Here is a 15198-nt window from a genome sequence, read left to right as displayed (position 1 = left end):
CCTCCTCACTCCCTCCTTGCTGCTCCTCAAGCACACCCCACACTCCTGCTCAGGACCTTTGTCCTTGCTGGTCCCTCTGCCTGGAACAAATAGCCAAATGGCTCATTCATTCCCCTACTTCATTCAGGTCCCTTCCCAGAGAGGGGCTCCCTCTCAGAGAGGTCATCTGGACTACCTTCTCTCAAATGGGCCCCTCAGCCTGCACCTCCTGACTCACTCTATTTTCTTCACAGCATTATGACGTCAAAATCATCTTATGTATTTGTGTTTTGTCTGCTTCTCCCATAAGCATGGCTTCAGTTGTGTAATTCGCTCTTGTATCCCTGGCTCTCAGATAGTGCCCACAAAGTTGGCGCTCGATAAATATTTACTTTATAAGTTAGGAGTTTTAGATGTCACTGCACAAAAAAACAGAAAAACAAAGCATTTTGCTTATTAAATCACATTGTTTATTAGACAAAAATCTTTCAAGACATAGAATCTGTGGAGAGGGAGAAGGGAAAGAAAAAAAAAAAACCCAAAGGGGCCCTCAGTAATTAAAGAGTAGGAAACCACTCTTTATTCAAGTTCTGCTAAGTCACGGAAGCCTGGACCAGCCAGGGTACGGGGTCCTGGCACACTCTCGAAAGGGGAAAACCAGCGGCGATCTATTCCGCAGGGCTGGAAAGGATTTCCATCATTGTCAAATACCATTTAAGAATAAAGTATTTTAAGTATTCCTACAATCAGTAAACAACTCAACCTTTGTCGCTCAAACTTCTCAAACAAGGCCTATCCCGGGACTTTCCTGTGAAGCTTCCAGCGTTTGAGTACGTGATGTTTCAAGGACTAGTATTAAAGAGATGCACGGCCACTTGAGGAGGAGAGAATGTCACTTTGTGAGAGCCCTTACCATCTCTCACAAACCCCAACGATGCTCCAAGAGCATCGTCATGCTCTTGGATTTTTTTCATCAAAGCCCTACAAATACGTTCGAATGGTTCACAATAAACCTTTGCAAGCAATACATACAAAATCACCTCCTGGTTTTCCATCGCTTAGTTAGTATATGAAATAATCACATTTTCTGTATACAATTTAATAAACATCTCTAGACTCTTAAAATGCTTTTTCTCCCGAATAGAAAATTCTATGTATTAAATATGGAAGTCATTTTTGTAATCACATGATCTAACATCTCAAAAACTTAAATCTGGATAAACAATACTAAATTGAGGCTGGTATATTTTGAAACAGCAAGAATTTGTGTGTGGAATGTTTTAACAGCTCATGGATTCCTACAACCACTCAGTATGACTTATACAAACACAAACCAAAACTCTACCAGGGAAATCAAATTTCACCAAATATCTCAAAGTAAAAATGCTTAACCAAAACCAGAAATGTATAAGGTTATTTTGATTCTTAATCTGAGGAATGTGGCCATGGGAACATCACCATGGGTACAGAAAGATGGTACAATCACATCGGTACTAGAATTTATGGGGTGCTTTCTACTTGCCAGGCCCTTCAAATGCATATCGTTATTTAATCCTCATAAAAACACTAAGATAAATACTACCTATTCTCATCTGACAGAGGCTGAGGCCTACAGAAATTAAGTGACTTTGGCCAAGGTCAGATGGCCAGCAGGACTCGAGGCAGCACCCCAAATCACTCGATGGTACAGCCTCCCGCACAGTGTCCAAGGAGGGGGACACTCTGGAGCTTTCTCTTCTTCAGAAGTCACCAGAGTTTGAACAGCTAATACACCAAATATACATGGAATCTCACTAAAGATATATGCTATTTATTGCTCCCACTTCAGAAATGAAGAAAACGAGGCCCAGAACTTGACAGAAGGAGCCAAGCCAGGATTCCAAGAGAGGCAAGTAGGCCCCAGCACCCACGAGCTGAATGAACCACTGCCCTGCTGCTGTCCACGCAGCTCCTCTCGGCCATGCGCTCCCGCTCCCGCGTGACTTTCCCTCACTGCAGCTTCCTCAGCAGGGAGTGAGCTACCTGGACTGGATCACCTCAAAGTTTCCTCCCAGCTTTTCAGTGATATGATGCTCAAACATCTGCAAAAGGGGTTTCTGGTGGGTTTTTTGTTCTTGTTTTTGCCATGGTGAAAACACTCAGGGTCTCTAGAGTTTTTGAGGGATCCTGCACCCCACCCCCAGCCACCAGGAGGGAAAAGCAACTTATGATCATCTTAGTACACTCTCTGGATGAAGGCTCACAGTTTAGTATTTGATATAAACAAACAATTTTCAATCACAAAGTGTTCACGTTAAAAAAATTAACCATTTTATTAAGAGATATGGAAACATTTTTTAAACCTATAAACTACTATTCTTTCCATTATCTTCTATAGCACAGGTGGCAAACACAGGCCCGAGGGCCGAATCTGGTCCTCCACCTTATTTTATCTGGCCCAGCACCTTGTTTCTACCCGGTGGCAGCCCCGAGCTCTCGCTTAACCGTTAAGGAGTAGTTACATTTACATAGTCCTAAAACTACATTCGGCCCTTTGAAGGCAACCGCGAGGCTGATGTGGCCCCTGGTGAAAATGAGGTTGATGCCCCTGCTCTATAGTTTGTATAGCTTCCTTACTGGAAACAATGGTCCTCAAAGTTCATCTCAGCATTCATATGAACTTCATTAAAACACATGGCCTATCATTACTATGTTATTAAACACGGTGATTAGGTGGAGTGGTTTTCTTGCACAATATTTTAAAACCATCTGTATTAGTTGCACACATTTAAAGATAGATTTCACATAAAAAATCTTAACTCCTAGCTTCTCTCTCTCAAATAACAGCACTAATTAAAGGGTCTGCCAGCCAAGGGCCTGCACTCCAACATGGCAACACCAGGCCAGCAGCGAGCAGCAGCTGCCCTTTTAGGTGAAGCGAGGCTCTCCAGTCTGCCCGAGGCCCCACCACCCCCAATTACACCAGACCTGGTCACTTCACTCCCACATTGTGTCCTGAGTGTGAGGGCCTTAGGCTCCCCACTTTGAGCATTTCTGCTCTACTACGTACCTGAGATATTAGCACACCTTCAAACTTGCTCTATGTTACATACTCGCCTTCCATAAAATTAAAAAGTACACCTACTGTAGGGAAATGCAAAAAGGATAGCAGCTCCTTAAAAGCTGGATTTTTAAAAAAAATTCCATAATCCTTACAATGCTAATTACTTCATTAAAATGGTGGGTTCCCAACATGGACAACACATTAGAATCAACCGCCCCTGACCACCCCAGGTCAGTCACACCACGAGCTCTGGAGGCGGAGCCCAGGCATCCTTAATTTTCCGGGTTCACCCAAGTGATTCTGGTGGTGACCCAACTTGAAAACTAGTGTCGTAAACTCTACTGGTATATAGGATATGACTTAGAAATCATTAAGACTGATTTCTACAAGCCACAGATAAGATTAATTCTCATTTCTTTACATAAACACTTGAGATGCTATCATCTATGCAGGTGTTGACAAATTATTATGTCTTTATTCCAACATCTGAAGTGCAATGCACCCACAACTTGACATCTCTTGACCAAGTTTTTTGTTTGATGTTTGTATGTTTTAATAGAAGATATTTTGGTGTGGGCCTCTAGAAGTGATGAAGTAAAAGCCAACCTATAAAAGGAGTTTCCAACTCAGGAAAAACATTGAGACATATTAGTTTAAATCACACATTGTCAACCACTGGGTTACGTTGGTGCCAAGTCCAGATGTTTAGTGTCAGAAACACCCTCTCAAAAGATCAGCTGGGTAAAGGTCTACAATCAGAACTACCTATAGACCACCTGGAGCTATGAAACACCTTGTTGATCCCTAAAGGGGGATTTTGGTCCACGGTCCACCAGCCTGTCTTCTCTCCTGAGGAAGGAGAGAGACCTAGGAAAGTCAACCTGGAATTTCTGAAATGAAGGCTTTCTATATGTACTTAGCTTGCATTTACAAAGAAACTCCAAAAACCTCATTTCCTTCATTGATGTTTGCTAGATACCTGAGGAAGTCTGGGCATAATTTATGCTTATTTATGCTTATTGCCATGGCGCTCCATTTACTTAACACCGTAAGCTGTACAAATCTGTGCCACAGATTCTCCTGCTTTGCCATCACTTATATCATTACGCCATGAACTGAGAATCAGGCAGCCACATCATCATCTGAGAGACTTTCACTGAATGAGTTAGGTGAAAAAAAGGGTGCGGCAATTTTAAGTCCAGATGTGCTCCGGCACCAGCTGTGTAAGGTCTGGTGATGGAGCGATGTGACCTAACGTGTGCCCTCTCTGTGAGCGTTGCCAGGGAAGTGTCCGCAGGGAGGGCTCTGAACACGTGCTGAAAGCAACCAGGGTTCTGGCTCTTCACTCCCAACATTTATGTAGCTGGGTCCCATTAGGTATCACTGGCCCAAACACACTGTAAAGGTAATGTACGTGAACATCATGCCAGTATTTTGATTTTGAAATCTAAGTAAAAGAGAAGTTTGTAAGTGTGTACAGTGTTAGGTATTATATTTGTCGGGAGTCCCCCACCCCAATAAATAAGTATCACTGAGAAAGAGAAAACTGGTTAGCACTTTTAGACCGTTGAGTAATTATACCCATTTGAGAACTGCCAAATTACTGTTTTCAATGTTGTTACTGTGATAATGGGATGATCATCCACCCTCCAGCCTACATTTTGTGTGTGTGTGTGTGTGTGTGAGTATACACTCACACTCATATTAAATGAGCAAGAAATTTAAACACAGAATTCCCATTAAAAATGGTACATTTATACATGTATATTTGCATTATTGAGCATATTCCTAACAGAAGAAACTTCAATATTAGCTACATTTACATAAGACTGAATCCTCTACTTACAATTCCACATATCTAAAAAGTAGAGGAATCTTCCAGACTAGCTTCTGGTTCCATACATTTCAAACCAGTTCCTACTGGCAGATGTCACAGTACACCTTCATGCTGCAAAGCTACCGCTCACCCTCCCGCAACGGGCAAGGACCCCAGGTAAGCTGGTACAGCGTACAGCGTTCCTGAGAAATGATTCCGACTTTGGGATGGCTAGGCATAACTGACCTAGACACAGAGATGACTGTGGGCTATAGAAGTATATCCCACTCAGCCCAAACTAAAGGTGTTCCCCAACTCACTTCCCCTTAGCTAAATCTCAAAAACACTCTCAACTCCGATGTCCCTGAACCCTCCAATGTTAAGGGGAAGTCAGAGTGGAAAAGGAAAACATTAACCAAAAGTTATTCATCTTACTTTGTCTTATTGATTTATTTTTAGAGAGAGGGGAAGGGAGGGAGAAAGAGAGGAAGAGAAACACTGGTTGCCTCTCATACGCTCCCCAACGGGAGACTGAACCTGAAACCGAGGCATGCGTCCTGATGGGGAATTGAACCTGTGACCTTTCACTTGGCAGGACAATGCCCAGCCCCCTGAGCCACACCAGTCAGGGCGACTCTGACTTTTTCAAATCAGACAAGTTATGATCTTATGGATACATTGCTGAGTGCACTGATAGGGGCTTCTCCAACATCTTGGAAAGGGCCGGGCGGACACTAGCAAATGTATTAAAAAATGGTAGAACGTATATTATACAAGTGAGGGGCCCTGGGGCTTGCGTTTCATTAGCTTCACAATAAATCTGCCTCCATGGTTCCTATTATTATTCATCACTTATCTCAGTCTGTTCATGTCTGGTCTCTCCAAGTAAATTTCAGTTTCTGGGAGATAAGAAGCACAGTCTTAAATATTATCATATAGGAAATACTAAAACGTGTGTGTGGTAGTCTTCACTATCCATACAGATCTTGACAGACAGTGAATGCATGTACAGTATAAATGTTTGTATTATATACACACGTGTATATTTGTGTATACACACATGTATAAATATATATTATTAATGTATTGTGTATTAATGTCCATATTATAGCTTTACTTGTATGTGAATATATAAATAAATACATGTGGTTACCTATAAATATATATATACATTTATCTATGCATCGTGTGTGTGTGTGTGTATAAATTCTACATGTAATACCAAAGGAACAGTGAGTCTTTGCTTGCGAATAACATGGTGTCCATGTTATCAGGAGGCCCATCTCAGGAGACAGTCATCCTTATAGCCTAGCAGACAACGAACAGGGCTTCCTTTAGGAGGTCAGTGGGTCAGGGGACTGCCACTCTGCCACGAGGAGACTCTCAGTGCTGGTGCCCGACACAGAGTCTGTAGTTAGTGACTCAAGAGGAGTCACTCTGACTCCTGCCAAAGGAGGGAGTTACTGGGAAGACTTCATCCTTAGAGTATATCCATTAGTCTGGTCTCTTCTGGCAGCTGGCCTTAAAAGTAAGAAAAAAAAATGGTGAAAACTGCCCTGGCTGGTGTGGACCAGTTGGTGGGAGCATCATCCCATAACCAAAAGGTTGCAGGTTTGATTCCGCATCAGGGCACATACCTAGGTTGTGGGTTCAATTCTCTATCCCTGGTGCGGGTTTGTACGCGCCCCATACAGGGGATTTTGGGAGGCAACCGATTGATGCTTCTCTCTGGCATCTATGTTTCCCTCTCTGTCTATTAGCAATGAAAACAAAATGTCCTCGGGTGAGGATAAAAAAAAAATAGGTGAAAACTAATGCAACTTTCCAGTGTTTACTGCAAGCAGAAAATACAATTTTCTTTAAACTGATTTAGCCTATTAAAACAAACATGTAAATTTCTGACATTCGCTGTTTCTGATTTTCAGATTCTAAATAAACATTTGCTATTCAACACTTTAGCCAGGTCAATATGAAACAAGTCTACTACCTCATCATGAAACAAAATATATTACCTGCAGTCCAGCAAGTAATTTCTTCAGTGGTGCCCATGCTAGGTCTGCACCGCCAAGATCCAAGGTCAGGGGTAAGGATGGGGCAGGGGGAGAAACACAAAGGCATGTAGGATACTGATTCTGTCCTCAAGGCAAAATCTGGAAAAAGCAGAGGGTTTTTAAGGGGGTCAACAGCACTGTGTCCTGAGACTTCAGTGTAAAACTACAAGGCCTTTGGCTTCCAAACAAGGAAAGGAAACCCCTCTCCTCAAGTGTCACCAGCCTGCTCCAGCCTTGAGGCTTCTTCACAGGAAGGATGGATCAACAGGAAGAATCGGGCTTTCTGAAAACAGCTGGCAGTTTGCATTTCTAGAATTGTCGAGATGGGAAATGTGTCCAACATATAGGTATGTACTCTAAAGGAAATCATTTTCCAAAGAGCACAGAAGGCTTTTGTCAACCCGTCAGTTGGAAGCAGCAAGGTTTTTCTGTCTGTACGTTTTAGTCACACACCAGAATCCATGTACACTAAAGGAAAACCATCAGAATCTTGTGAAACTGATGAGACAGGATGTTCACCAGCAATGTTCCATAAAGGGCGAGTTGACTGTTTACAGGTGAGACGTGAGCACAAGGAAAAGCTACCGAAGACGGTGTTTTGGAAAATGTCATGAAGTTCTAGATTTGGGGTCCCCCCCCCCAGTGTGTGTGAGTGTGCGCATGCACGCACATACGTGCACATGCATGCACGCAAAACCTCCCCTGGCTCTGCACCTGGGACCTTCCTGTGAACCATGGGAGAGAGTAAGAGGGCATCTTGCCGCCAAGCCACAGGGTGCAGGCAGAGAGCAGGGCAGGCAGTGACAAGCCTTTCATTCATTCATTTTTTTCATTCACTCATTCCTTCTCCCCACAGGAAATGTCCTCGTGGGATTGTGCCCACAGGCCCAAGACACAGTGCTTCTTTTGAGTCCCGGGCTCTTTTCAAATAAACACAGGCCACAGGAAAGGCCATGCTGGAAGCCACTGGCCTTGACACCACTTTCCAGTCCACAGCGGCAAAAGCCCTTGCCAGCATCTGAAGTACCGCTGGCCACACAGAAGAGAAAGTGGGCAGAGGCTGCAACCCCAACACTGGACTCTTGAAGGGTCTCCTGTACACCATTCTCAATGTTGCCTGGGAGGGGCCCAGTGAAAGGTCTGCTAGTTGTAAAATGGCCCAAAGTGCGTCACAAATAGGTGGACACAACCCACATTCTGTTAACCTCTAACGCAGTCTTGCACAGAAGGGTCTCAAACATATTTATTTAGTGTATACTCAAAAAGGCAAAAAATTGGCAGTTGATAATTCAATATTATAGATGAGAAGTTTACACTTATTAGCTCACCTAGTTCTCACCAGCCACTCCATGGGGTGCTGTTATTATGCTCGGGAAACTGAGGCACAGTGAAGCTCAGCCATTTGCCCACGGTCAAACAGCTGATGAGTGGCAGAGGTATACATTCGACCTCAAACAAGCTGGGTTCATTATGCTGCCTCTCAGATGACCCTCATCTGCAGAGTTCCGTTACTTTCTGAAGGAGGAGACACAGACCCACCGTGTCTGGACAGGGAGTGGAGATGGTACCGTCTAGCTCTATGCCTATTTGGCAAAATGACACAGGCTCAGCTCTGTGTAACTGTCTGAAATCCAAATTCCAGCGCACTCTTACCGGCCATGGAAACTTAGGCAAGGAAACTTTCTGTGCCTCAGTCCATTCACCTATTAAGCAGAGATAATAGGGCCTAGGACATACCCTACACCCACCTATTTAGTATATGGCGGTGCTTCTCTGAGAAGGCAAATGTTGACTCAACAATCACTGGAGCCAAATTCCACATCATTGATGGTTAACTACCTTATTTTGCTTTCCAGAGACTTTTACCTTTATCAAGTAGATGGTTTTGAAGTCTACCCCATGAAATGAAGCAGCATGGATGTACTGCCTGAGTTTCAGAGATGAAGAAACCAACAAGTACAGACTCACAAGAAAGCTGCTGACATTCAGGGTTAATAACCGCCCAGTCATAGCTACTGCAAGCCACAATTAATACTCCATCTCCTAAAGGGGTCCCCACAGGAAACCCTGAGTCAACAGCGGCACAGCTAAGGCTCCTAACATCTGGGCAAAGTCCCAAATGACCTTCTAGTTTAGTACCATCACAGGAACAACTGAATTGGGTCAGATTCTGGTTTCAGTTTAGTTAGTGTGGCCTGCCTCAGGGCCTTTGCACTGTCTGTTCCCTCCGCTTGGAACTTGATGTTCCCTGTATATCCTCACGGCTAACTCCTTCACTTCTGTGGAGGGTTTTGCTTACCTATCAGCTTCTCAGTGAGGCCTATTCTAATCGACCAATTAAACTTTCCAATACTTCCTCTTCCCAATCCGCCTTAGCCTGCTCTAATCTTCCCCTTTCCCATACCACCTTCCAACAAATTATATAACTCACTTATTATGTTGATTGTTTGTCTATCTGCCACCCCTACAACATTTGGTTTGTTCACCAAAAAATACCACATGCCTAAAACAGTGCCTAGTACAAAACCAGTGCTCGATATATATTATTACACAAGTAAATTCAAAATACATAGGCACTTTTACAAATGTACCAAATCTGGTAAGAATGATTAACCAGCTGTCTCTCCGAGACCAACAGCCGAAAGATTTCACAGCAGGAGGGTGCAATGGATGGAGGCAGGAGCGGACATTTCATGAGCCTGTGACATGACCTTCAGGGCTAAATTTAGTGCTCTTGCTGTTCCTGTGATGCCTAGTTACCAGTGTAACTTTACCTGTCGAGGATGTGCATGTCAAGAATGTGCTTTACAAACTGAAGTATCTACTCACAGGTAAGAAGCAAACAAATCCTGATCAGCTTTTCCCTTCTCCAGAAAACAGAGCCAGGCTATGAATAAACTGACAGTGAGGCTGATGGAGAAACACATCATGTGGGATTTCTAGGCAATTTCAATTGGGGGAGGGTTTCAGCTGGGATACTCAGGCTGTAACTGAGACAGGTGCTCCAGCACTAGACCAGCGAGGACACCCAAGGAAGCAAACAGGAACACAGATGCAGCACTCTCCCAAAAGGAAGGAAGATAGCTAACACAGAGGACGGAGAAAATCACACTTCCCTTCTCCCTACAGCTTGAAATCCCTGTTCCTTATGGATACAAAAAAATAATTCAAAATAAGAGCTAAGTATACATGTGCATGATAATAGAGACAGCAATAGTCAACTTAATGCACATAATTAATTTGTACTGAACAACCCAGTTTTAATGAAAACTTTGGGCCTTGTACACTTTAAAAAGGCCTTGAAAAATTTGTCAAGCAAGAAACACTCCACAACCCCATAAACTTTCATTTCGTTACTGCTTAAGGATTTTGATGAGTGGTTAAAAGATAATAACTCACAAAAGTCCCCAAAATGGGAACATCACCTAATACTCTTATGATGCTAAATAACAAGCTTCTGGAAAAAAAATGAGAGACAATATTAACATATGTCTCTTAGTCATCTTCTCATGCATCTCTCTACTGTGGCCACTGGACAACGTGGACATGAAACCAGTAAGTCAGTCACTAAAAACAACTATCTTAACTGCCTCCAAAAACGTACAGAGGGAACCACACACAATAAGCACCACTTGTAACAATAGGACTTTCACTAAATGCTTTGTCTGATATATTCCCAGACATGTCTCTCCATCAACAGTGTATTTATATAACACTACCTATTAATGACGTTTTTTAATTTTTCAATCAGGTTATTTTTATTCTTATTTCTTTCTGCATATGGAGCTGGTGTTTGAAAGGAAGGGGCCTCTCCTCAGCCGAGGAATAGGTTAAGATGGTCTCTTCACCCTGGTAATTTCAACTGTTTGTTCACTTTAACATCTACTTTGATAAAGTTTGCCAGTTTCAAACTAATTACAAAGTATAGTAATTATTACCCTTGCTACATAGTTCACCTAAGTCATAGCTATTGTTATAAACTTAATTTTTCAATATTTTCACTGAGAAAAACACTAGCCCTTTGGGGGTGATCATTACTTAAAAATTGAGTTGAAGAAAATTTATGGAACCCTTAAACCTCTAAAAAATGTTTGCATAACACTAAAGACAATTTCTGCAAATTTAAAAAGCTCTTGAGATTCACGAACAATTAGTTTTAAATCATCTAATTGATTAGAAAGTAAATCCTCAAGAAGGATATCCGTCTGTAACACATTTTAATAAATGTAATTTATATTTTCTTTCAACCAGCTAGTCAAGTAGGCGGGCAATGTGGAAAAATTATCTTACATTAATTAGTTTACCCTCAAATAACCATTAGCCAGAGTGAATGAGTATGCAATGACAGTCTTCCTTAGGTCAGAAAACATTATTTATATAGTATATATTTATGCACTTGTTCATATTTATTAGTTCCTGTCTGTTATTGAATGTAAGGAAAGGAACTCGAGCTAACAAAATTTGTATTGGAACTCTGCATTACTGGTGTTTTAGTATTATTGTAAACTACCCATCATGAAAAATCTGATTTATCCTTTAAGCACCTTCAGTTATGACTATTCACTCATGAAATGAATCAGCAAATTTGTTAACTCCATTAAATTCCTGCTTTTAAAACAACCAAAACTTGCCTAGCTCTTCTGTCACTCCTTTATCAGGGGAGATGGCAGAAGCTATTAAACGGATGTTTTAAAACATTGTATGTTTCAAAACCTGGTCAATTACTCATCAGGGTAGTCTTTTGAAAGGCATTCTGTAGACATCTTCAATGATTTTTTCCCTCATTCCGGATGCTCCATCACATCCCATTCTAAACGAGCATTCAACGCTTAACAAGCACCCACTGTGTGCGAAGAGAAAGCATTCCACTAAGCAAAGGAGCATAAGGCTTGGCCTCATGTTATTAGTGCGTAAATACACAGCAGTGGTGATTTATTCGTTCAACTTTGCAGAAACGTGAGCGGCATCCACATGGCTGAATCCATACCATTCATTTGGAAATGACTTTCTGGGGTATTTTACAGGTCTTCTGGATTAGACAGCCCCGTTGGGGCATCATCTTCACCTTCCAACCTGCACAGGGCAACTCCTCGGCGCCGGCCACACCTTCCGCAGGTGGCTGGATCACCAGAGCCAGATGAACCCGACCCACCACCCCTCGCAGGAGCTCCAGATAAGAGTGTGTAAATGTGTGCAAGGACTTCTGCGAATTAAAGGACTTGTTGAAAGGTCCCGGGGTTCTGGGCAGGAAGGGACAGCAGCCGCCGTGCGAGGCGCCCCCTCCCCAGCGGTCCCCACGCCCGGGGCACTGCGCAGGCCGCCGCGGATCCCTGGCGCAGCCGGCGCAACTCGGGCCTAGCACCATTTGAAAGGCAAATCGCAGAGCCCGGGAGCATTTAAATGCCCGGCTGCGGGCCCCGGGGGACAGCTCGCCAGCGGACGCAGCCGCAGGGGCCTCCTGGGCAGCCCGGCCCTGGGGCGCTGGGCGCGGCCCGCGGGTGCACTCGGGACCTCAGCCCGCAGCGCCCTGGCGTCCGCGCCAGGCCGGGGCAGGGGCCGGCGCCCAGGTCCCCTGGGCCGGCGTCCCCGACTCCGCCGGGAGAGGAGGCGAGCACCCGGTCCCCAACCGGCGGCCGCCAGCTCCGGCCCCCTCCCAACGCACCACACCTAGCAACCGGCGCTGACAGGACGCAGTGGCGGCGGCGGCGGGAGGAGGAAGCGGAATGGCTGCCGCGGTGGAGCCACCCCCGCCCCCGCTCCCACCTCCCAGCCGCTGCAGCCGCCGCCGAGCCCTGACAGCTAGAGCCCGGGCGGAAGCGGCGGGCGGCGTGCAGCGCCCACCCCCCGCATCCCCCGGCGCCCCGACCACCCGGGCCAACTAACTCCACGTCCCTGCCCAGCGCCCGCCGCCGCCGCCGCCGCCCGGCCCCGCCGCCGCATCTCCCCGCCGCCGCCGGGTCCTTCCTCTCGCCGCGGCGCAGCCCCCCTTCCACCACTCCGCAGCCGGCGCGCACGCCCCTCGGAATCCCCCGGCCCGCCCGCGGCACCTCGGGGCGCCCTGCCCCACCCCCACCCCCACCCCGCTCCCCGCCCCCCCACTCCCGGCACCTCGCGCCTCCGCATCCCGCCGCCCCCACGCCCCCGGCTCGCACACACGCTCCCCGCCCCGCCGCCGCCCGCCTCCCTCCTGGCCACCCCTAGCCATTCTGGGGTTCTCTCCCGGGCAGGAGTTTCCCCGCAGCGGGCACCCCCGCCCGCCCCCGGGCCATTTACCGATGTGGTTGTCCTCGATGTGCTCGATGAGGTCGGCCAGGGTGGGGAAGTGGAGTCCGCAGCCCCCGAAGCGGCAGGTATTGGAGAAGAAGGAGGCGGCGGCGATGCCTGTCATGGTGCTACATCGAGAGCCCCCCTGGTGTCGACTCTGCGAGCGCCGGACGGGCGGGCGGAGGGAGCGAGGGAGGGCGGCAGGGTGGGGTGAGGGGAGGAGGGGCTGGGGGAGGGGGAGAGAGGCGGGGTGAGGGGAGCCGAGAGGACGGGACGGAGGGAGAGGGGGCGAGAGCGATGGAAGGAGAGCGCGGAGAGACGGGGAGGCTGAGGGGAGGTGGCGGCGGCGGCGGCGGCGGCGTCGGGAGCGGCGGGAGCCGCGGGGGAGGGGGTGAGGCCGCCGCAGCTGGGAGGAGGGATCGGGGCGCGCGGCAACAGCTGTGCGGCCCCAACCTCGGCTCCTGGACCCCAGGCCTCACCTGGGAGCGCCTGCCACCAACTTTTATTTCCCCGGGCCTGCTGTGCAGTAGGGGATACGTGCAAGCTGTTTGGAGCCTCCTTGGTTATGTAGATTACATTTTGGGTATATACACATTCATTAATTGCACAAGCATCCGGCCTTGGGCACTCGGGGAGTTGGCCAGGCCCCTCTCAGGGACATTTGTTTGCATTTGGCCACCTGTCTTGGGGTGACACTGACATTCACAGGGGACCCAAGAAAGGTAATTGTGTGCACCTTACTCTCTAAACCTTAAAAAAAAAAAGTCCATATTCTCTGGAGGTTTGTACTAATTGATTTTAATGAAGTTTCCCACTAGGCCAGAAGAAAATCTTAGCATTATTTAAATTTCAAAATAGAGTGCTTGATTGTCAAGTGCATTTGCCTGCGTTTTACATGTGTACCACGTTTGTCATAGTCCCTGATCCTTTTGCCAAAACAAAAACTAAAATGATTTTATTTCCCCAGATTACGGCCCCCCACTGCCCCATCTCAGATCTGGGAATTAACCCGTCTGTCTCCCTGGGAGCACACTGTCAGAGCAGAAAGGACAGTGCATTGGTTAAAGCCAAAAGGAATGGGTGCAGAGGCTAGGGACAAATTTGCTCTTCATTTAAAAGAGAAAGGATGCTCCAGTCAATCAAGATTGCACCATGCTGTGAGCATTCCAACCATAACGTTCACCACTTAAGCACTTAAGTTGAATTTGGTAGCTCCCCTGAAAACTAGCGTTTTCCCAAGAATCAATTACTTCATAGTCCCCACCCCCACCCCAGTTGCACTCATATTTTTACCTAAGGGTGTGTTCCACTCTAGCATTTTTCCAAGTGCCTGAGGAACGTGACATTATCAGAGTTTATGATCCAACACTGCCTTTTTTAATTCGTGCAGGTTTATCGAGTTTAGCATTTTTCCTTTAGACAAAGTTGACTTACCCTCTGGTGCAGATACACAGAGAAATAGTATTCTCCTCTCCATAAACTGTATCTCTAGTGTTATTTCTAATAATAGGATTGTGAAGGCTTTTCATTTGTGTATTGGAGTAAAGGCACAGCAAAGTTTTACAGTCTCAATGATTAGGCGTGATGAGTTCCCTCACCCATGGCAGTTCCTCTTCTTGCTCATTGCTTCTGACTCCCAGCTCACAAGGTGACAAATTGTGCAGAGTTGAGAGCTGGGTGAGGTTGGGGCAGTTGTGTTGTTGGAGTTCAGTTTGGTGCCAAGAATGGTTTCCTGGGCCCACTTGCGGGTGGGGGCAGGGCCTGGGTGGGCCTGATAATGAGCCAAGGACCCGGATGGCAGGAGACTGGAGCCAGGGCCTAACAAGGGTCTAAAGAGCAGGAGTTAGAATTCTAGATCTTGAATTAGAATTTTGGCAGCTGTGCAGTGCATTCAGCTGCCCCGTCTAGGAAGGCCTTATGCTGACAGCAGGCAGAATATCTGGCAGACACACACCAAACTCAGTAACAGGACAGGGAAAGGCAATGCAACAGCTTCAGCCAAACAGAACTTCCACCTAGAGATGAGTGTTAGGCAACCCATTGTA

The 15198-nt window shown here is 46.2% G+C and overlaps 1 protein-coding gene across 1 annotated transcript in view; it reads right to left on the bottom strand.

Moving 5' to 3' along the window:
- The window catches only part of JAZF1 (JAZF zinc finger 1), a 296398-nt gene extending 282851 nt beyond the window's left edge, over window positions 1–13547 (bottom strand). Inside the window, exon 1 of the mRNA XM_024563022.4 lies at window positions 13163–13547. Coding sequence (XP_024418790.1) covers window positions 13163–13277 — 115 coding nt within the window. The 5' untranslated portion in view covers window positions 13278–13547. The remainder of the gene's footprint in view (window positions 1–13162) is intronic.
- Window positions 13548–15198: the final 1651 nt, after the last annotated feature.

This window comes from Desmodus rotundus, chromosome 6 (genome assembly GCF_022682495.2).
Source record: "Desmodus rotundus isolate HL8 chromosome 6, HLdesRot8A.1, whole genome shotgun sequence".
NCBI lineage: Eukaryota > Metazoa > Chordata > Mammalia > Chiroptera > Phyllostomidae > Desmodus > Desmodus rotundus.
This window is presented reverse-complemented; position numbering and strand designations above follow the sequence as displayed.